Source organism: Camellia sinensis, chromosome 15 (genome assembly GCF_055761805.1).
Source record: "Camellia sinensis isolate YWXY chromosome 15, ASM5576180v1, whole genome shotgun sequence".
Taxonomy (NCBI): Eukaryota; Viridiplantae; Streptophyta; class Magnoliopsida; order Ericales; family Theaceae; genus Camellia; species Camellia sinensis.
Window position 1 is genome coordinate 131,170,149 of NC_138975.1, and position 24,619 is coordinate 131,194,767.

The 24,619-nt window shown below is 36.0% G+C and overlaps 1 protein-coding gene across 2 annotated transcripts; it reads right to left on the bottom strand.

Moving 5' to 3' along the window:
- Positions 1-816: 816 nt before the first annotated feature.
- HDA15 (histone deacetylase 15) lies at positions 817-18,533 on the bottom strand. 2 transcript variants are annotated; one of them, XM_028254911.2, is made up of 18 exons: positions 18,342-18,533; positions 13,152-13,423; positions 12,871-13,047; positions 12,562-12,673; positions 11,149-11,225; positions 8,995-9,070; positions 8,729-8,793; positions 8,282-8,337; positions 8,031-8,154; positions 7,786-7,911; positions 7,439-7,489; positions 6,957-7,025; positions 6,535-6,643; positions 4,982-5,061; positions 4,669-4,751; positions 4,535-4,580; positions 2,389-2,560; positions 817-1,076 (listed from the first exon to the last, which is right to left on the bottom strand). In XM_028254911.2, the coding sequence occupies exons 2-18, from the start codon at positions 13,371-13,373 to the stop codon at positions 958-960; spliced, it is 1,764 nt and encodes a 587-aa protein (XP_028110712.2). In that variant the 5' UTR covers positions 13,374-13,423; positions 18,342-18,533; the 3' UTR covers positions 817-957. The 2 variants fall into 2 exon arrangements, with proteins under 2 accessions (XP_028110712.2, XP_028110713.2); XM_028254912.2 differs by lacking the exon at positions 2,389-2,560 and having other exon boundaries at positions 18,342-18,530.
- Between the last annotated feature and the right edge of the window lie 6,086 nt (positions 18,534-24,619).

Consider the following 24,619-nt stretch of genomic DNA (forward strand, 5'->3'; position numbering starts at 1 on the left):
GTTCCCTTTGTAACTTGGGATAATTGTAGTCAAGACATTCAGAACTGTCTTGATTCAACCTTCTGTGAATCAAAAGGACAAACATTACCTCAAAACCAAGATTTTAAATGTGGAAAAATTCTTAATCAAAGGATTCTATCCAATCCACATTACATCATTTTACCCGAATTTGAACACCAAGATCCACTATTCCCAATTTTCCTATCTCCCCATCTCAAAACTCTTTACAAACATAAAATTAGATCATTAAAAATTCACGGCATAGTAATCCCAAGACATAATCTAATGGTTGTGTCGGTTTCAAACAAAGGGGCAGAGATATCTGAGATCAGAAGATCTTTGGCCCGGGATCACTTTCTCCTATTCCCCTCTCCCAACCAAAACAACAAACAAAAATGACGAATAAATAAATGCAATAATTGAGGACTGACCATCACATTTATTTCATATATGTTTCATTCATCCCCATTTCAGTAGTTGCAACAGAACGGCGATAAATAAAGGTGTCCCAATTATACATCGCCGTCTCTGCCAAGACAACATGATTTCCTTTGAAAGCTCAAGTCCAAAAACTGATCTTTCAGTCATAATTACGTATGAACCCCACTGATGTTGATTGTTAATCGTCTTCGGGACACCAAACTTAATTCGAATCTACCTTCCTCACATACTATCTCAATCCCAACATTCGGATCCATCCAATGAAACATTTAAAACAATAAAAATCAATATCAATATCAAATTGAGAGAGATTTGGCAATCTTTCTTTTCTTCCCTCTTTTTTCTTTCTTTTTTTTTTTTTTTTTTTTTGGGGGGGGGGGGGGGGGGGTTTGGTTGTAAAACATCCGTAACATTTTGAGATCTCTTGATGCAATAAAATTCTAAAAAACAATTCCCCTGAACTGAACTACACAGCAAAATTACAAGGGATGCATGAAATATCACACAAAATGATACTCAAAACCGCTTTGATTTTAAACCAAGGTGCCCGGACAAGACATAATACAACCACCTTTTTTGCCCACATTGCCACCATATTGGTACCACCGCCCGCTGTCTCTTTTTTGACTGTTTTTCTGCAGATGAAGATCAGAAAATATTAGTCCATGAGAATTCAATCCATTGCCAGAAGTTCCTCGTTAAAAAAAAGAAATAAAAAAGTAAAATAAAAGCTTAAAACTCTTGCAAACTCAAGTCCTCTAAATGTTAAAAAAAAATGGTCATTTTGACGGGTTTTCTGCGTCCTACATTCCTGCAGTGAGACAAATATGAAAGTGATTTTTCTAATCATAATGCCTATCCATTGCGGCGTCCATGTAAAGTATGTCGGCTAAAATGGAATAGCAAGTGCTCCTCAACCATTTCAGTGCTAGAAGAGGTCAGGTCATTTACGGAATAAGAAGTTAAGCCATGCACAGTGCACTAACCCCAAAACCTAAACATTCATAATAAACTGCAAAATTATATAAACAAGAGTTCAAGCCTACAAAGGCATATGCTCAAATTCCATCCTGATAAGAACCTCACGGATGATTGCACATTATTCCAATCGAAGCCATAGGGGATAGATAGGAAATTCAGCATATTTTAAGACAAGGCAATTAACCTGTCTGTGTACTTCGTTGGCTCCAACAACGAAATATCTATCCGATGAAAACTAATTTCATGGGCATGATGGGACAGTCCATGTGGTTTTTCATGCTATTTCCAGAAGTACTCAACATTATCAAATGTCATCCAAGTGTCTGAAGTTTTGGACTTCAATTTCAATCATCGACAAGTTGAAGAAGATTCAAATGAATGTCTAGGTGCATTCAGGGAGTGCAGGTGTCAGGCACTGTTGGATATGGTATGTAATCCTACTAAAGGTTGGTAATATGGATACCCACACGAGGCATTAAGTGCTGACAGAATATTTTAGGCAAGCATATTGGTCATGCAAAATAGAATAAAAAATAAAATTCAAAATATCATATAGAAGATGGTTTAGAAACCTTTTGAGTTCTGGTTCATAATAAACTCAAGAAGGTTTAAATTCTATCAGGACTTCTCAAATCCTTCTTCCCCTAGTTCTTTAAGTAGGTCATAAGTATTCTTTTCTCAGCAAGGTCGTCTATGTCAAAACATTTGACAAGATGAATCTTAAACAACCATCTAGCATCTTCCATGTAGATGGTACCTCACTCAACTAGCAATAATTAGAGGGATAAAAGGTATAATCAAGAGGGTTGCTCTCTCCCTCTGAATGCCTACCTTGGAATTTACTGCAGAAGTGAGAAATGCCTACTTAAAGTCATAAATGTTTTTCTTGAACCATACCCACTCTACAGGACAAAAAGTATTGGTGGGGGGGGGGCCTTGTTGTTTACAAAAAGGAATTGTACTCACTTCTGTCCTGAAAAGCATACGGTCCCCATTGTGAGTGCAATTTTGAATAGAAAGATTCCAGTGCAGGCCAGAAGTTCATCTGAATTTTCAGGACTTCCAAAACAGTTACCAATCCAGATTTAGATGGTACAACATTCACCACTTCACATCCAGGACTTTCACCAAGCAAGACCTTCATCGCAGAGATGCCAAGTCAAAGGAGATGCACATACATAAAACAGAAAGACATCACATTAATAACTGTGTAATAAAACCCACATGATATCAATCAAGGATAGAATGAATTGGCACGCTCTGCGCCTGTGCGCACTCACACACAACAACCAACAAAAAAGACCTTGTATAAAGGAATGTTTATAAAGCCCACATTATACAATCAAGGACACAACACGTTGAATTTCCACTCATGCTTGTGCAGGGTTTCTCTGTCCAATCTCCGAGATGGGAAAATCAAAACTTCATTCATTTTTGCCGTCTTACTTTAAAGAGAGAGAGAGAGAGAGAGAGAGAGAGAGAGTTACATCCCACCTCTTCTATATCTTATATGAAGTATCAAAAAGAACTAATAGCATAGGCTGACATATGTAGGACGTACAAGTAGTCATTGGTTAACCAAAAATACCAAGTTGTCAAAAAACTTGTAGCATTTACAAGCCTGGGCTGAAATGCATAATCATTTTTTGACTAAAAGTAATGTTATTGCTCAAAATCTTAACCCATATGTTCATTTCATTAGCAGTATTATTAAGCATAAATAATTTAAACATAATACTATTCCAAATCATCAGATGATTGGATCTTTCTTTTGATAAATAATTTGTTGCCTGCGCTTCATTTTAATGCATGAATGACATAGTAAGGCTTCCATTTTCCTTCTTTAGTACGACAAGCAACAAGTTCATCAATAATGAGAAGATTTGTGAAAAGGAACTAAAGGTCTTTCTTCCAAACAAAACTTCTACTACACAGAAAGAGAACACAGAATGTAAACAGGAACACGAAAGAGGATATAGAGATATTCAAGAATAGAGCCCCCTGCTTGGCTATAAAATCAGTTTCTCCACTACTTATATGATGAACTTACAAGCGACGAACTCCTAAAGCTGTGAACAATTCACAAATCCACCTCCTCAAATGCAACCATTCTAACCCCAAGGGGTTGGCCTGGTGGTCAAGGCTTGGGACCTGAAGCTTGGGGCCTGAAGCTTGGGAGTGTGCTTCCTCCCAGGTCTCAGGTTCAAAACCTACTAGGTGCAAACAATTTCATGGGGCCAGTCCATATGGAGCAGCTTTGGGCCGACTTTACTTGGCCCCCCCACTAGTGGACTGTGGGATTGATCTCTCGGATTAGTTGGTCCAGTGGACCAGATACTAAGTTGTCAACAACAACGACAAAAAAAAAAAAAAAAGAGCAACCACTATTTATGTTCTTCTCCGGAGGACTCTTTGTTGTCCCCTCCCTGTACTGATTCTTTTATTTTTTCCCTTCTTTTTTTAATATATCTTAACTTTTGGTGCCAATCAAAAAATAATAATAATTGTACTTGAGGGTAAAATTATCATAAAAATAATCGTTAAATGGTGGGTGTGGACGGAAATAGTGTGTATTTAAAATTTATTCTGTCAAGAAAAGCATGCGACAATTGCTAAACTCAGGCAAAAAATATTATTCTTCTAATCAAGACCAGGTACTACCCTTTTTCTGAAATTCTATCCAAAATCCTTCAGAAGTCTTGCTATGAACCCTGACCATTTTGTCAAAATTGTTCTAGAATGCAATGAACTGGTTCATATTTTAATTACTCAAAGCAACAACAGAAGTTTAGACTGCATGAATGCCATCAGGACTTGATAGATGTCAAACAGAAGAGATTTTCATGATGTATATTAAGTGCAAACCAGAGAAGGTCTTCACCTTGCCTTGACCCTTCATGAGACTAACGTCTAATATTACTTTCTATAACTAATCTCAAGAATCTCTCAACAAGATGACCATACACCATGAACTAACTGTATATATTCAAGTTAAAACAAACAAATGACAGAAAAGAACACAGCATATAATTAAAACATACTTTAAACGGAGTTGGAACTTCCCAACTACTACGAACCATATTTGCTTTAAGAATTAAAGAACTAATCTCACCTTAATCACTGCAGTAGCAGAGGATGATATTGATCGGAGATTATATCTGTAGATGAGTACATTAATCCAGTTAGATTTCACGTAAAGCAAAGATTTGAATTATTAAAACCAAGGACCAAAAGTAAATCACAAACCCGCCCTCAAGAATAACAAGCAGCTTTCCACCAGAAAGAGCATTCAACATATGTGTCATTTGTGCAAAGCCGGCAGGAGTTACCTACAAGAGATAATGAAGCCTAGAATAAACATTTGAATCCTGATATCTGATTGAAAACTGCGAGAATGACACAAATCATCAATCTGTTCAGTTAACAAGGCCTTGAAATATGAAAAACACTACGAAAGCAACCATGAAGCTCTTGCATATGATATACCCACAAATTAAATGGATGTCAGCTAATAAGTGACAAAGACAAAGATCTATTCAGCTGAGAAGAAAATCCTTACATCACAGCAGCCAAGGGGATCACCCCTTGCAGCATCAAATCCTGCTGATATGATGGTGAAATCAGGGGCAAACTCAGAAGCTGCAATCAAGTGTGGTTTAAATATCACTAAATATATTTTTGGCAATAACCAAAAGTAAACAACGATAGCCAGAATGGAATATATTATGGCTGGATATTAGACTAAAAAAGGTATACTAAAGGTATATATTATATATCCAAAACACGCTCCATCTTAAGAACAACCAAAATCGCAAGTGCAGTACAATAATGAGAACAAAGCCTGAACAGTTGTAGCCTATGTAGCATAGACACAGGACACAACACGAGCTCTTTGACATGACAATTCCTAATCAAGTAGGGCATGAACACTGAAACACAAAATATTCAAATATCTTTCGTGCATATTGTATAAAAATGCAAATTAACTAATTATTTACGCATTTTTTAGTTAAAATTACAAAATGTGGAAGATAATGCTCCACACGTATCATGTATATAATGCAAACTCCGAGTACTTGTTGTCTTGCTAAATTTATCCTTAACGCTATACTCTTTTGCTGTGGTCAGAGTTGGCGTTGCATGTTCTATGTAGTCATACATATGATGTATTCTTTTTAGAAATGATTTCAAACACATTTGGTGAGTAGTTTCATTCCAAGAACGCCGGGCGTTATACCTATTAAGAGATTAAACCTATAGAGCATAGTGGGGAATGTCTGCAAGGTGTTGTGAAGTGTTTTAAAAGTGTTGTCAAAGTGTCTGAGATTGTTCAAGAAGTGACGGACAGGTTTCTCGGAGTGGTGTCAGTGTCAGACATGGGCATAGCTCCTCCTTTGTGAAGTGTTTCTGCTACTTAGAATATAACCCCATAAAGAAACAAAAACAAAAATAAAACAAGAACAAAATCCAATGATTTCAAGAATTTAAGATCTTCAGGACTTCACATCCGCATCTTAGCTTTAAGGTCAGGAAATTAATCAACACAAGTTAGTATTCGTCTAGTTCAATTTTACATTAACAATGACTATCAACTTATATAAACACTAGACTGTGGATCATGAGTGTTGCACATTTGTTTTTGTCAGCATATTAAACAGGAATCTTGGTTAGGATCATATCATTTTCATGTCAAATCCTTCAACGCCATAGGTGCAGACTTTAGAGTTGGAATTAATTTCTTGTATTACATTATTGGTCTTACTTTACAAATGACTGTAAACAACCCAATAAGCCCCATTGATGTTTCTTGAAAGGTACAGATCTTTCTTTTCACTTCACAACAGAAGTAATAGGAGATCAGGATATTCACCAAGGGCACATGTCAAGAAAAAATTATCAAACAAGAATAGTATCAGTGATCAACTCAGCACCGTTAATTGACTCATGATAATATTTTTGTTAGTCTGTCCACCTAGAAGATAAAAGTAATTAAAGAATGAAATCTTTTATCAAAATGACATAAGATCCCTCCCGAACTATACCCTTAATAACAAAAATAAAAGAAAATGCAGAGACCTTCCTTTCTTTCAAATTAGAAAATAAAATAATAACCTATAGGTAGCACAACATGTTGAAATGCAAAAATATAATCATTATCGCCCACTCCTCCATGACTCCATGGAACATTCACACAGTATCCTTCTGCACCCCTGGTACCTACCTGCAAAAAGAAAAAATCAATTACGCAATAACATGAATTAAGCCAATAGAAAAACGGAAAAGAGACAAAATCATTAAGAACATTATCCATAGCCACAAAGGAGTTCGTTTGGCAATCCTATGGAGGTAAATTCAATATGTACAAGTTTTCACAACAAAAAACTGTGATGTCCGTAACATATGTTCCACTAAAGTACTAAACAAATAATTATCTGCCAGAGATTACAAATCGATTCCAAGAGACAAGGTGAGGGGTGGCGGGGGGGGGGGGGGGGGGGAGAGAGAGAGAGAGAGAGAGAGAGAGAATCAACAACCTCATGAGCTGCACCTGTACCAGGATAGAACTTCCCACCCTCATGTCTATGTAAGGAGATATACAGGACCTACACATATGCCCAACCTCATCAGTGCAATAGATTAGAACTAGACCAAATCCACAAGCAGTTAGAAATTTTCATTCAAAGGAAAATTTATTTATGCATATTTATATGAAAAACGATGCTTGGTGTCAATCAGATGCCAAATGCATATGGAATGTAAGAAATTTCAGAAAAATAACTGTGCATAAATTTTTAACTTGCAAAACTTATACATTATTGTCAAATACTAAAATTGTAGGTTCAATGAACCTCCATCAAGAAATCTCTAAATGTAAAAGCTAAAATTTTATGCACAGGAATTGGTTTATGCCTTTTCAGTCCAACTATAAAAGTAACTTAGTCCGCATCCACCACCTCATGTATCATTTCACTCAAATAATTTTGTGTAAAAAGATTTAATTCAAATAAATATTCACCGATTTGTTCCCCTCAAAAATTTCTTGCGTTCCATTTCCATGATGTACATCCTGCAAGAAACAAAAAATTTTCAATTTATGAATTAGAGGTGTTATGCTCACATGCATTACATTCAGTAGTTGCATAAGGCCTCCATCATATATAAATGGAAGCAATTACTCTATCATTGCAAACAAAATTACCCAAACAGCATGAAGAAAAGATAAAGAAATATTGACACATGTCACTGACTTTTCAGGGTAAGATACCCTTAGTTTTGCACATAAATTCTCATTAGATTTACAAGATTGTAAAATTACCTAGTAACAAAGAAGCAGAAAAAGTATAAAGGAGTTCTTGACATTACCCAATCAACAATTAGAACCTTCTTAGCCCCAGCAGCCTGAACTGCTAATGCAGCAACTGCAGCATTATTGTGGAGGCAAAACCCCATGGCATGCCTTACACCAGCATGGTGCCCAGGAGGTCTAACCTGAATCAGAAAAGAGAGAGAGAGAGAGGGAGAAGAGAGGGAAAAATAAGTTAATAACAGCTGGTTGCTTTGATAGGTTTATTAACAGACATGATAGGAGACTTGAGAATTGTTCTTACCAAAGCAAAACCATTTTTGGCACGTCCAGAAAAAATTGCTGAAGCAAGATCAGCACACAAACCCGCCGCAAGCCTAGCAGCACTTGCTGAATGCTCATTTGCATATGTATCAGGAGTGAAGTAGCTGCCAATCAACAGGAACTAAGAAATCTAAAGACTAATCTCAACAAATCTGTCAACAACCACATACACCCACCACACGGTCTCCTGTGCATCACTCAACAAAAAGAAAAAAAATAGAACACACGCACCTAGAAAAAATACGGCTTGTAAGCTCTACAGATTCAATGTGCTCCAAAGAGTGGACCTGCAAACTCGAAAAACAAAGATTCAGCAATGGAAAAGGCACTTGTTTCAAAACCCTATGAAGTAAAAATTTGCATCACGGTTCCAACATTATATTGAAGAGGTTCAGCCCAAGAACTAAGATGCATGACCAATAATCCCAGCTTATTGTTCTCATCATACAAACACAAAAAACAGTATACCAGAGAGATGTGATTCAAGTATACTGTCAGAAACATTCTACAATTATAAAATTCCAGCTCATCTGATTTATTTCCTCAAAACAGTCTCAGATATCAGAAGCAAAATTGAATAGAAGCACTGTTTTATTATCAACAATAGAATAGAAGTACTATTATATGCATGGATTTTAATTAGCCCTTGCAAGCCTCAAGATGATGCTCATTGCTTACCGTATGTAGTTCTTTTTGTGTGATTTCTCTTGCAGAAATTGGAACACATCGTCCCGGAAATATACCTGCAAAAGTTCAAAATTTGAAATTGCTTGTCAATTGTTTGGGGGACAAAAGAAGCCATATGATTTACCACATAACCCCAGTACACTGTGTTATGAAAATTTTATACTGATAAACAGAAAATAATAATTGATATGGGTAGCAACAAACCAACTTCTGCAAACACAAACAAAAATAAAAGAAACAAAGATTAACCAACACACCAGCAGTTGCAAGGCTAGCAGCAATAGCTCGAAGTCGATCTGGTCTTTCTGGATGTGGATGTGACTTCAATTCAACCTAACTCCAGCATAGAAACAACAAGAAGCAAACAAACAATAAAAGGAATGTCATTTATAATCAGCATAAGAGATCACTATGCTATGACTAATCATTGAATAGCACACCACTTATGGTTACTATTGAGCAATGACAATCAATTTGAGTGAAACCTTCACCAATTATGCTAGTACACATTCAAATGCAAAAAATAAAATAAAATAATAATGATAACAACAACAACAACAACAATAAAAAAGAAAGCATAGCACATGAGACCTACTCACTTGTTGGCTAATTTAAAGTTAGCTTTATAAAAAAAGAAAATGTACACAATAGCAATATGAGAACTCTTAAACCCATGAAAAGGTTCCTCCATTCCATGAAACATCCTCCTATTTCGCTCACTCCAAATTATCCACATAAGGCATAAAGCGGCCAAGAGCCACGCCTTCCTTCTCTTTCCCACCCTTTCGTCCCACTAAGAGTGCATAAAATCTGCTCCTCCTCGTAAGGAAAACGCAAAACATTCCAAACATCAACAAAATCAAAAACCCAAACCGGTAACATTATTAAATATCTAAGACGCACGGACACTTCTAAGAAGGTGACGTATCCGTGTCATGTCCGTGTCGGACACCGACACTCTTTGGACACTCTTAGGACACGTGTCCGATACTCTTCAAAACGTGTCTTATTTTTTAAATATTTTTAAAGACCCGGACACTCTTTGGACACTTGGAGGACACATGTGTCAATTGTTTAAACACATGTGTCTATTGATTATACATATGTGAAGCTAATTATAAGTTTGAACAAAACAACTTAAGATACAATAATAAAACAAAAAGCATATAAATTTATAGGAATTAGTGCTATATTGCATTTTTTATTATTTTTGAATGATATATTCATATATATAACATATAATAAATATATAAAATTATATATTTCATGCGTGTCCTCCACGTGTCGTGTCCTGCATTTTTTTAAAATTAACGTATTGGCGTGTCCGTATCGTATTCGTGTCGTGTCACGTGTCCGTGTCCATGCTTCTTAGTTAAATATCATAGACACCTTAACTATATGGAAAGCTTTCCCAACTATGGAGTTCGTTCGGGGCTTTAGTGTAGATGTTTGTTTGTTGTATCCAGGCAACATCCCTTTGATGCTTTCTTTTATAAAATTTTACTTTAAAAAAAATAATAAATAAAATAAAATAAAAAAGAGATGCTACTTATTCATTTGGTAGCAACCGAAGTCCAATTTAAAAGCTCTATGTTCAGAATCCAAAAGTAAGCAACCACCACCAAAGGGGTTTTTTATTCAGACTTGGGTGATAGAGCAATTCATAAACCAATACCTCATGAATGATCATAAAAGAATAGTGTTCCCACCAACCCAGCCAAAAAGGGAGCATATTGTTATTGAGACATCAGCTGGAGACGAGCACAATATGTATACAAAATGTTTCATACTTTTGGACTCTAAAGATATTAATGAGAGATAATAGATTATTTAATACGTTAAGGAGATAGAAACAAAGAGGGTTGAGTGGCTGTTCAAAAGAAGAATGTGAAGCAAGGCTTAAATATCGAAATTACCAAACAAATTGATATCCAAAATATTGGCCATCATTTTTCACAGAAACTGTTATTTGAATATTTTATTCATCCACTGCTTTTAGTTATTTTCCATTATATTCCAAAAAAATCACCGTATCTCTGAAATCTCGGCTGTTATATTTCCGTTCAATATATAAAAATAATGCTCTTGTTTACCCTTTACGTGTGTTGGATAGCTTTTGATATATTACATTGTTGGGCCCATTGCCTAGCAACTTACTTCTCGAACAATTGGTGACTTAATATGATATCAGAGCTCAAGTTAAGAGAGTTCTTCGGTTCAAATCACTCCATTGGCATTTGGTATTCGGTTCCTTTTTGGTTTATTCTTCTTTATTTGGTTGTTTGCTTCTCCTTCTATTTGGTTCTCTATTTGTAATATAAAAGCGTTGTTTACTTCTTGTTTTGGATAAGTATACTAAAGAAGTTCAAAAGGAAATTTCAAAAAATTAAATGCAGGAAAGCAGCACATACTTCTGAGTGAAGCAACATTCTCTCATCAAATCCAATAGCAGTAGAATTGTCTGACACCAAAAATCGCGAGCATGAATCTACACAAAGAAGAAATTTGAGGAGAGTGGCAGAAAAAATGCACTATCTTATTACCAAACCCAACAGTTTAACGAGCACGATAATATGATTAAACATTATTATTTCATTTACCTTACTAAAAAATACAATGTTATTTCATCAAAATGCTAACACCTTGAAATTAAACAAAATTATTATTAAACCCCCTTGGTGGTTCTAGCATTATTCCTTCTATCTATCAAAGCAAAATTCAAAAATATCCATGTCAAAGACATTAGGTAGGTAAAAGGTCACCACAAATGCTTCAACAGCATAATTAGTACGACTTGTCTCAATCCCAGGAGGTACGCTATCACTGACTAAAAAAGCATTAATTCTGCTAGATCTTTGTGATTTAGTGAGGCAATTAAGAAACTGATTATTCTCAAAATTTCCATGAAATTGTTCCCTTCACCATGCATCAATCCTTAATCTAAGAGATATCCTAAACTAGAAATATTTTTTGCTTCCAGAAACTATATTGCCCTTCAATCAGTGAATCATGCATAATCATGAGATTCGAAGTAATGTTAGTTTCATTAATTATTGGGAGATGATAATTGGGAGACACTCCAATATTTAATGAAATCCTACATTACGAGCAATGGCAATAATGCTAATTAAGAGATATGCAAGCAAACTCATCAATTATTATACTACTTTGAAAATCAACTATTGCAAGAATTTCCATCTCTATAATCAGTACATTTTTCCAGAGTGATCCTCAGAAAAACTCCATTTTCGCGACTTCCTTTTTTTTTCCAACAGATTCTAGACTTGAATATTTTATTCCTTGGAAATCCCCAGGTTAGCATGCATACAACTAGAAACTGATGAAAATTCCAATTTGACAAGTTCTGCCAATCTTCCAAGCAGAAAGAATCCAGTTTAAGCCATCATTCATTGAACTCAATAAACAAATGATGATACAACGCACTTCACCATTTTTTGTGACCTCCTTCCTACTCACAAGAACCTCAGTTATTAATACTTCTAATATGATTAGTTACAATATACATAGATATAAATATATTCAAATTTATAATGATTCATTCAAAAACTACATTTAGAAATAAATCTTTAGCTGAAAAATATAAAACATAAATTCCCCCGACTTTATAGGCTACATAAATAACCATTCAACAGAAACACATTGGCTAGGCTTCTTTCCAAAAACAATACTAGGCGTATTTAGTATCAGATAGCCAAAAGACAAAATGGTCTGACCAGAAGCTCCTTAACAAAAACTTTCTCACATTAATGTCAGTGACAGGTAGCAATATGACACAAATCAAATAGCCAACTACATGTAACTACCTTTGTATTGTTCTATTTCCGACTCATTCTGAGTAAGACCTGCTTCTTTCAAGAAAGGAGATGCAAAAAATCCATGCTTAACAATTCCTGATTCTTTATGTTCTCCACATATCTGCATATAGAGGAGATTGCCTCAGATCAACTATAGACAATCACACATGTCCATTAAGAAACAGTTAATTGAGTTACAAATTCACAACCTATAAATGAAAATGTTATCATTCAGCAAAAAAAGAAAAAATAAGAAAGAAGAAAAATTAAAGATTAAGCACGAAGCAACAAGAAAGAAGTTGACAATGTAAACCGTACATCACAATGGACAACATCATCTAGATTAACCATTGTACAATTGACACAAAACCACTTTACAACTGTTGTAAGTTTTTGTGAGGGCTCCCAGTCACTATCATCATCGTCGTCGTCAAAATCATATTGACTATTGTACATATCTTCTAAAGTCATTTCTTTCTGCTGTCTTGCTTTTTTCTGCAGTTAAATAACATGGCAAACAGATAAATTCGTATTCTCAAGCAGGCCAATGTTATAAGAAAAATAAAATAAAATTTTGAACTAGTTTTATCCCTACATACAGATATAACATCTGGCTGCATGTTCCCATTCATGTTGTCTGCAGTATCTCTGACAGATATTCTTGATGCTCTTTCTTCCCCGTAATTTCCATCATGATTAGTAGTAGAACTGATTACAACAGAGCCCACATTTCCATTTCTTCCACTATAGCCTTGACATAGACTTTGATCTCTTTGATTGTGAAGATTGTGCTCCGCTTCTCCATTTGCTAAACGACTCATTGGCACCGTTTCCGAGACAATGATGCATTCAGGGCTGATATGACAATTCTCTGCCAGAATCATTCCTCCATGAACACCAGTCATCAATCAATAATAAGGGAAGCCGTGAAAACAAAGTTAACCCAAAAAATAGCAATAAACAAAAAGAAAATAAAAGGACGAAGAAAAGAATCAACAAATATAAAAGAGAAAGGAAGTCAGTCTAGGGAAAAAAAGGCCAGAAGGCAGAAAGAGGATAGAAAACAGGAAACTAATGATGACTCCATCATCTCTACTTGAAAACATAAGTGGCTGACATTGCAGCAAACAATGCTAGTCAACTCTTGGGAACCAAGGACTAGGCAGTACATGCCCAAGCAAGGAACAAAATTTCATTCCATTACCATCAAAATGGCCGAAACGCTTCTATTTACTACGAAACCAACACAAAATATTTGAGGAAAACCAAAATTTCAATGTTTCCATTGTTCCATTGAAATGTAACAAAACTCGTCAAAACACTACGAAACACACCGAAACAATAATTTCTTTCAACATATATCAGGGTCCTCAATAAAATTGTTTCTATTTTCCTATTTTGACATTAAAAAAAAATAATTAAAATTGAGAACAACATAAAGGTCCAAAAATTTGATTGAGAATATGAGAAAGTAGAATTGAGAGAGAGAGAGAGAGAGAGAGAGAAAGAGAGTTGAGTCATTTATTCCTTCATTATTATCACAAGTACCTTCTTTTTTATCTTTCCTTATTTCTTCTAAAATCTAGCATTTCTTTCTTCTTCTTTTTCTTACTATGGCAAACCCCAACCCACGGCCCAACCCTTTAAACTAATTATTATTATCTATTAATATTTCTTGATCTTTCTCAAACTTTATTATTAACCTAATTGAAAGACCATTTTAATCTTGTTATGAAAAGGACCTCCCTACCACGCGGAACCCTTTAATATTTGATTGTTATTGTTAATGCTATTATTATCCATATATATTTGTGAACATTGTTTGGTAATAACCTCTTGCACTTTCACAATCATGAAGACTTGTGTTTGATCATTTGTTTGACATTAATTAATTTATTTATTTATTTATTTTTGGTATTAACATTTAATAATAAATTATACACTTGTTCCCTTATGTGAATGGATTAGCAGACATCAAATATGTTTAATTATTTAGTTATTGGTTGCATATATGTTTAAATAAATTTTTCTTTTTTTTCTTTCTGTCTTTGTATTTTTATTTTTGGATTGATGTCAAGAAAATTTTACTAAAAACTTGATGAAATGAGAAAATTACAAATAACAAAGAGATGAGGTCCACCAAAAATTAAAAAACAAAATTACAAAATTTTTGTTTTCAAACACTTTAGTGTGCTTCTAAAATTGTTAATGTTTCCCTCTTATTTCCAAAACATTTCCAAATGCTCCGTTTTAAAGATAATTGAAACAAACAAAATTTTGATCCTTGTGCCCCATCAAGGGTGGCAACACAGCAAGAAGAAATGAAACGACATGCCATAGCTATCTCAACATCAGCAGCATGAACCCATGTGCAACAACAACATATCTCGTCAACTGGAGAGATGAGCAACACGAGATGGGACAAGCATGTTGAAAAGAAAAGTAGGGAAACAATCCCTAAAATCCCAAAAAATATTTATGCTTGTGATTTGTTGCCTTGAAACCCTAAAATGGTTGAGAGCCAAATGCATATATATTTGACTTTTTGATTGATAGTATTTGACACAAATAGGCACGTTAAAATGTCCTTAATGCCCTTCAATGTCTGATGTGAGGTTGGCATTTTACGTTTGTTCTTTAGACAGTAGTTAGAAGATGGGACTACATTGGATCAATGTCTGAAGTTTAGGGATGCAATTGATACAAATTAAAGATTACATACCAAAATGAAAGTAAATGGTATACTTTAAAGACCACTTGTGTTATTTTCCCATTGAAACTCATTCTTGAGCCATGCATTCACTTATGAAAACAAAACAGGTTTCAAACAAGTTAAACATCGCAAATCATATGTTTAATGTTGGTTACATTTCCAAATAGTTACATGTCACCTCGATTAAGCTAGCTAATCATATTAAGCTCAATTGCATGGAGGTCCAATACAAGTTTTCTTTTCACTAGATCTCAATTGTTCACACAACTTGTTACGCAGCCCCCTTATTTGTGTATTGATTTTTTTCTTTTGTATAGTTGCAAATATTTTGTTACATATTTAGGGTTATGTCTAGATCTAATTTATGTACATACCAATTTTATACTCTCCATAACAACTATTTATATGTCTATTGAAATGAATGCAATTATTCAATTCTCAATATCTTTAAATGGCATCAAAGGATCTCACAGCCTAACATTTCACCTCTGCATTTATTTCAACAAACAACTTTATCTTGTCCGGAGGTTTTGGTGTGCCAAGGTGCCTGTGGCCTCCACGACTTGTTTGCCATGTAGTTGCCCAAGCTTATGTCGTCCTCCACAGTCTCATTACCACTCACCAAGCCTTTTTTCTAATGATCTCTACTCATGTTGTGGTATATTCTTTGTTAATGCCCATCCTCTGTTGTCATTGGGCCCTTCTTTCGTGATTCAACATGTTATTGTCTTCTCTGTTTATTGATCCTTGTCATTTCTTTCCAGTTCCTCTATTTCTACAAGTTCTCCATCCTCCATGGCCTCCGATTCTACATTCACAATTCCTCACATCACCAATTTAGTGACTATGAAATTAACTTATTCAAAACCACCTTCTTTGATGATCTCAAATTTAGCCCTTTCTTATTGGCTAGAATTTTTGGCATTTTATTTATGGATATATCCTCAATCACTAGAGTTCCTCTCGACCACAATTGGCCAACCTATTGTCCGAAATCTTAAGTATTTAATTTGGTACCACACCGATCAACCAGTTGCCGGCCTCCACAATGCTACTTTATTTGAGCCCATTTTGGGCTTGGTCATTGGTCTTCACACTTCACAAGCTATTTGGAGCCGACTTGAGCATCATTTTTCTCAACAATATGTTGCTCATGCGTCTAAACTTTGATTTTGCTTATTGTCTCTCACCGGGGATAATCGGACCGTATCTTACTATCTACCTCTATGCCAAGTCCTTGGCAGATTCCTTGGCTTAAATTGGCTAATTGGTGTCCAACAATGATTTAATGATTTATGTTCTTCGTGGTTTGGATCCAAGCTATGACATGATTACAACTACCAACCCTATACTTTCCCCCCCTTACCTTATTTTCAAGATCTTTGAGCCCACTCCGTAAGCTTCGAGGCACACACATTCGTTCCTATCCCATCTCCACATACCACCCTTCTGGCCCAACAGTATCGTCTATGATGCACGGACACGGGACAAACACGGACATGCAAATACGTAAATTTCCAAAAAATTGGGGACACGACATGTTGGGGACACGTTTAATATATATAACCTTATTTATTATATATCTAAAATTTTAAAAAAAAATTATTGGTTCTTATAAAATTACAATAATAATAAAATTAATAAATACATTGCCTAAATTTTTTTAATAAAAATTGATTTTTTTCAAATAAAAATAATTTATTTTATAAATTTTAATAAAAACATGGATATAAATAATAAAACAAAAGAAAATAAAAAAGGAGAGGAGAGAATAAAAAAAGGAAAAGGAGACAGAAAAGGGAGGAGAGAGAATAAATGAAATCAGAAGAAGAAAAGAGAAGAAAAGAAGACGAAAACAAAAGAAAAAAGACGAAGGCAGAAGAAGACAAAAGAGAAGACGAAGACGAAGACGAAGTGAAGAAGAAGATAGAAGAACAGAGAAGAAGCAGAAGAGAGAAGAACAGGTTAGGGTTTGTTCTCTCTTCCCCCGATCTGTCTCTCTCTTCCCTTGATCTATCTCCCTCTCTCTTCCCTCAATCTGTCTCTGGCTCTCTCTTTCTCCTCTCCAACAGTTCTAGGGCTTCTTCGATCCACCTACGTGTCTGAAACGTGTCCAACCACGTGTCCGACTGAAAAAATTCCAAAAAAAAGGACACGTAAGGGAAAGTGTCGGACACGTGTCCACAGCGTGTCCGTGTCCGACACATGTCCGACACTCATACGTAGGCCTTAGGGACGTGTCCATGCTTTATAGAGTATCGTGGTACTAATTAGGTCTATCCTAGTTCTAGTGAGAAAGTATTTTATGTAACGGGTATGCCACGTGACCAAAATAACATGATGTACCCTTCCATTCATTAATTGACATGTGATAAAATGGTACTCAAGGAGTCACTTTTGTGCTTAACCCGAAGTGTTGAGTGTTCAGCCACTTCAAATATCAGTCCGACTTTTGACCACAGATTAATTAACGAGAGGAAAGCTGACACCACGCCATCTCGGCCACGTGTCATTCCCATTACATAAAAATACTTTCTCGTAGTTCTAGACAACGCACTACAACACTAGTATTGGTAATCAATAAGACGTAATAGGAATCAAAATCACAAGACGGGTCGTCACAACCACAACAACAATAGTGGTTCTGGTGTTCATCACCCGCTTAGCTATCTAATAGAACTAGGTACAAAACTGGACCCAGAACAAAAGCAGCTTCATTGTTCATGCTAAGCAAATCTTAGGTACAACAAACCATAAAAATACACAAAGGGCTTTTCGGCTGAAACCCCAATTCTAGGGTTTAGCGTCATTCGAGTTAACAATTAAACTAGCAGACTCAAACTCTACTCATAACTTTGCTTCTGCAATAACCAAATGTATTTATGCATTCAACGAAGATAGCATTCAAATCAAACACAGAACATACATAGATATACACACATATACATATACATATACATATGCATACGATTTATACATATACATATATACATAGATTTTCCTAGAAAGTTGTGAGAACGAAGGAGAGTGAAATGGCTGAGATGAGAGTGGAGTAAGGTATGATAGATGATTTCACCTGATTAGGTCGACATTTGAGGACACCATGAACGAAACATTTGCGGACCTTGCAAATATGACAATTTGGGGAGGATCGATGAGGACGGGACACTACGAAAAAAGACTATAGATGGGTTTTGCACTGATACCCTTGCTGTTCACTTTATTTCTACATTTCCCCAAATTTTGGGTTCTTGTTTTGTTTTGCGCCGGGTTTTGCACTTGTGCCCTTGTTTTTCACTGTGTCTTTATATTTCCCCACGTTTTGTCCTTGTTTTCTCCTTTGCATGGATGCCTTATGAAAGATCTTTTCCGATACTTTCTTCATCCAACCTTCATCAAGTAGTTTATTCAATAGTCATAGATGATAAGTGGTTGAATAAAGTATTAGATAGGATCCGAGTCCATATTATAAACCAATGTTTTGAAAATTGGATCAGTGAGTAAATCAAAAAAAGAATTAGGTGAATGGATTACCGGTTCAACTGCCGGGTCAAAGTAGTCGAACCGTGACATTATAAATATATTTAAACAAATATATACACTAAAAATATAAATAAAAATTAAAACAAAATAAACTCAACAAATCAGCTTGCTTGGTTAGGTTTTTCAAAAAAACACTTTTCAGAAAATTCTACTTTCTTGCTTTTCATTTTTTTTTGTTTTTACTAATTTTTTAAATATTTTAAGCATTTTTTTTTATTTTTTAGACATAGCTAACATAAATATACCTAACAAGTAAAAAATTTGTAAAAAAAACCTTTTAAAAATTCATTAAATACCAAAAATACAAAAAAAATACGAGAATTTAGTACATTTTTTGTATTTTTATGAATTTTTTAATTTTTAAAAATATTTTTTCACAAATTTTTTACTTTTTAGATACATCTAAGTAAGGTGCATCTAAAAAAATATAAAAAAAATGTTTAAAATTTTAAAAATATTCACTAAAAACAAAAAAACACGAAAATCAAAATAATCAGTTTTCAAAAAACTTAATCAAAAAAACTCAAACCAAACACATTAAGGCCAAGTTTGGCTACAAAGAAAAAAGTGCACTTATTTCATCTTTTTATCTTTTTTGGGTCACATCAATCAACATCTCCTCTCTATTTTTTCTACACATAATACAAAAAAAGTCAAAAAGTGCACTTATTTAGCCTTTCCAAACTAGGCCTAAATAGAATTTTCAAATATCACTCACCAAATCACAAATTTTTTAAAATTTTTTGAAAGCACTTTTTCCACCAAAAAAAATAAAAACAAAGCATAATTAATAGGTGAAGCAAAAGCAAATCAAAGACCAAACAAAGCAAAATTTAACATGCACATGACAGTCACATACATATATATATATATATATATATACACACATGAGATAAGGAGTTCAGAGAAATAGGAATGATATACCAGTGTATACATGCCAACAATAGTGACAAATATAAGCAATCTGGAAAAAGAAAAAAAGTTGAATTGGAATTTGGGTTCACCAAACCAAACAGATTTTCATTCACCAAATCACAGATTTTCGTTCACCAAATCACAAATTTTTGCTCACCAAATCATAGATTTTTGTATACAGGAAGCCATCCCCAAATCACAAATTTAAATGGGTTCAATTCAAAAAAAAAAAAATAGTTCATCAAATCACAGATTTTTACTCACCAGATTTGTATCTTCCATTCACCGTAGGAATTCTGTGGTTACTGGATCTGGACAAAAAGAAAGTGAGAGTTCGAGAGAGATCGAAACCGGCGATGGCGACACCCAGAAGAGAGAGAGAGAGAGAGAGAGAGAGGAGCTAAAACCCTTCTGTTAGCCCTAGGATTTGGATTTTTTTTGAGTGATACATATATATAAATATATGTATGAGAGGGAAGTTTGCGCCAAGCAAACAGGTCGAGCTAGTTACGGCTGGGGCCTTGCCGTTGGGTTGTACGACTGAGTTGGCATAACCGAGGGTAGTTTGGCCGAGGTTCTGAATTACACGTCTGAGTTAGACCGAGGTTCGGAAGTTGGACATGGCTAGTTGTCCGGTGTGGATCCTTTGTCGAGCTAGGTGAAGCGATGGTGCTTCCGACAGGACTAAACACACCTGTTGCACACCAAGGCCAAGCAAGGTTAGCAGGGACGAATGGGTACGGCTGAAGAAATCGACTAGACGCCTCAGATTTAGGCCAGTCAAGAGTAAAGCGGTTCCAAATGGCTGACTATAGCACCCTGCAGAAAGCAACTTGATAGGATTTGCTACGTAGCCCAATCGAAATGCAAGGAGAGGAATCCACTAAAGTTGTGCATCAATACATTTTGGTTGTTTGGCCAAATATTGTTTGGCCGTATTGACGCGTACACATGTAAAGAATAGAAAGGGCAGTACAGCCATACGTCCAGAATACGACGAGTAGAGTAATACGTACAAAAGGTATTTAAACTGTGCGGTGCCTCCACACAACAGGTCTTAAACCCTTACACACTGAGACTTTCTAGTTATTAGAGCTCTCATTATTTTGTCTTCTTTATTTAAAACTGTGCTAACTTGACTGTTGGAGAGATATTCCAGCCACTACCCGCCGGGTAGCTCACCGTTGCTGTGTTCTCAGGTTATCTAGAGTGAAGCGAAGCTTGGACACGAAGAGTACGAAAAGTGATGAATATTTGCTTCCCGTATTATATATATATATATATATTCAACATAACTGACCAGGTTTCAAAACCCATTATGGGTCGCCGATTTTACTGGTTCGCCCACTGAGTTTTCTAGTTTTTTATTTTACTGTGATTTTGTTTTTTGTCTGAATTTAGAGGGTTTTTTGGATTTGAACAAAACCCGGTTACCGGTTCGACTAGTTCGATCAATCGGTCCAGTCTAAGTTTCTAAACATTGTTGTAAACATGTATTCAGAGATTTGTCGAGGCTAACTTCCAGATATTATCGTAAAGGCGTACAATGCCAAGTATTAGGAGACATTTAATGAGATTCTTGATTACCCGACAAACCTAGCAATCACCTAGTAAAGTGCGGTCTTTCAGTCGGACATAGACTAAGAGACTCGCTCACGATGAATCAACTGTTGGCCATAGAGACGATGCAGCTGCAGCTACAGTGCAAGCAAGTCCGGTAGCAGAGGACAAGAGAGTAACGGGAAAGATTCAAGCAGTCGGACAAGAGAATGGTCGTGCAAATAACCATGGAAGAGATCTAGGGAGTTCGATTTTGGAAAACGTCAAAAAGAAGGCTGAGGAAAAGGGGTATAAAACTCGCAAAATATAAATGGCCTATCTATTTCCGAAACGTCAAACTCTGTTAATCTAAAGTTTTGTTCTTAGTTCTATTGTAGTAACCCTTTTTGTTATTGGCGCAATGAAACAAGTAGACCATATTCTTGAAAATTGTTGTGTTTTTGCCTCGCCAAGCAGATTTAACGCGGTCTAAGGGGCTACTGATAATCCTTTTGATAGATTAAAATTCCTTACTGAGTTGATTTTGCTCAGTAAAATGAAAGTTAGTGTTTTGCTCAACTTTGAAAACCTTGCTGGGCGGATTTTGCTCGGTAAGAGATTTGTTAATGATTTTTATCAACTTTGGAATTCTTTGCCAGGAGGATTTTGGTCAACAAGAGGTTAGTTGATGGTTTTGATTAACTCTAGAATTCCTTAACGAGCTAAATTTGCTCGTCAAGAAGCGAGTTGCAGAGCGGACTTTGCTTGCCAATTTTAAAATTCCTTACTAAGCGGATTTTGCTTGATAAGAGGTTAGTTGTTTGTTTTGATCGCCTCTAGAATTCCTTGATGAGTTGAATTTGCTCGCCAATAAGTAAGTTGCCAAGCAAACTTTGCTCGCCAACTTTAAAATCCTTTGCCAGGCGAATTTTGCGCGGCAAGAGGTTGATGGTTTTGATCAACTCTAGAATTCCTTGATGAGCTAAATTTGCTCGCCAAGAAGCAAGTTGTCGAGCGGACTTTGCTCACCTATATTAAAATTCCTTGTCGGGCAGATTTTGCTCGACAAAAGTTCAGTTGATGGTTTTGATCAACTTTGGAATTCCTTGCCGAGATGATTTTGCTTGCCGAAGTTACCGAGCTGAATTTGCTCACCAACTTTGGAATTCTTTATCGAACTAATTTTGCTCTCCAAGAAGTAAGTTGCCGATCTGACTTTGCTCGCCAAACGTTGGAATTCCTTAACGGGAAGATTTTGCTCGACAAGAGTTTTGTTGATGGTTTTTATCAACTTTGGCATTCCTTGCCGAAGTGGATTCTACTCGCCAATAGGAAAAGATGTCTTATCCAACTCAGTGAATTCCTTACCTACAGCAGATTCAGCTTGGCAAGAAGAGAAGTTGGTGATTTGTCTAACTAAGTGAATTCCTTACCTAGAACAGATTCAGCTCGGCAAGAGGGGGAGTTGGTGATTTGTCCAACTAAGTGTACTCCTTGTTTAGAGCAGATTGTGCTCGACAAAATGAAGAGTTGGTGATTTGTTCAAGTGAATTCCTTGCGTAAAACAGATTTAGCTCGGTAAGATGAAGAATAGGTGTCTTGTTCAACTAATCAATTCTTTTTGCCAAAGTAGTATTAGCTCGGCAAGATAAAAGTTGAAGATTTGTTCGAGATTTGCTTAAAGCTCCAAAAAAAGAGTAGCACAAAATCTTGGCTAGCTCAAGGCAAACATAAAGGGGCACAAATCAAATTGGCCCAAAGGCTCTATCCCTCTTCCTGGCCAACTCAAGGTGAATGTCTTTAAGGATTTGCAAATTTCTCACGAAAATCAGCAATTGCTCCTGGTGAGCTCACTCTAAAGCGGAATTGGGCCATAAAGCTCGGTAAAAAAATTGCTGAGAAAATAGCCCGGTTGCTCGATTATAGAGCACTACAAGATGATAACTTGGAGGTAGCTCAGTCATGAGTTAAGGGCAACATTCTTAGTTCGGTCTAGGAGCTAAAAATACGTTTCAGCGCGGTGATGGAACTGTGATGAGATTTTTTGTTTGGTTATGTTCCATCGGGGAGTAGTGGTATCGCTAATCTAAGCTCAAATTTTGCCCCGTCATCGAGTAGATGACATATTTAAAAAATCATTTTTGATCGAAATATAGACCTGGGGGAAGACTTTAGCTCAGTTTTGGAGCAGAAGGTAATATTCATAGCTCCGCTGTAGAGCTAAAGGAATTTACTTCGGTTTCAAAATTAGCAAGTGAAGCCCATAGCTCGGTTGAGAGCGCAGACCAATTATAGCTTGGCTATATGTTCCTAGCTCGGTAGTGGATATTTTTTAATTTGGTTTATTGAGAACACAGGAAGTAGCTTGGTCGCCAATGGAATTCTACATCAAGGCAATAAATTGTTTCCAAAATTTCATGGTAGGACCCTCCAAACACAAATACATTAATTAATATGTTCGTTGTCGAATTAATACACAGGCAAGATTTTCACTTAGGACCCACCAAGCATTTTCATTACAAAATTGGTTTGGCTTTGGAAAAGTTAAGACCTAGGTCCCGTCTTCAATGCCTTGCACGGTCATGCCATGCATATTCATTTGTTTTGATTACTTTGCACGTGGGTTGACTATTGTTAGCAATTCCTCAATTGTCTAATCAGTTATTGCTTTTGTTTGCTCGGCCTCACTGCTCGGCCTGTTCGGTCTGGCAGCTCAGTGGTCAAAGTTATTCAGTCTGGATTGTTGGTTTGGTTTGGTTTGAGATAGCTTCGTTCTAAGCTTTTGCTCAATTAAAGTTGTAGAAATTATTGCTCGGTTGCTAAAGCTCGCAAGTGCCGATGTCTTGCTCGGTTAATTATTCATGCATTAGTTGGCCATCACCAACTAGGTTGCACATTTCTTTAAACAGTTTTGCTCAGTTTCAATAGAGTATGAAAGTTGTCTATTGCTCAATTTGTGGAGCTCTTCGATTTTTTTTTTTGAAATATCTCAATCATGCACCATTTTGTTCGGCCTCACTGATCATTGGGTCACGAGTGATTAGTCGCACATGGACGACCTCTTCGATTCATTTCAATCCATGAATTCTACGCCCAGCCTGACCTACCTCATGCATGTTATAGCTTGGTCGGTTATCGTTATTGCTCAGTTACACTCGTCGCCGGTTGGTTTGATTCACGGTCGTCATTACCCATTCGGACTTGCGCATGGCAACTCAGTTGGTCTTCTACTGCCCAAGTATGGTGATTGAAAGGGGCATTTAAATGTCATAACCGAGCTATCTCAATGTTGAACACTAAACCGAGCTGAAGTTCAATAGTCCCAATCGTGTTATAACAGAAGAGATTAAAAGCCAA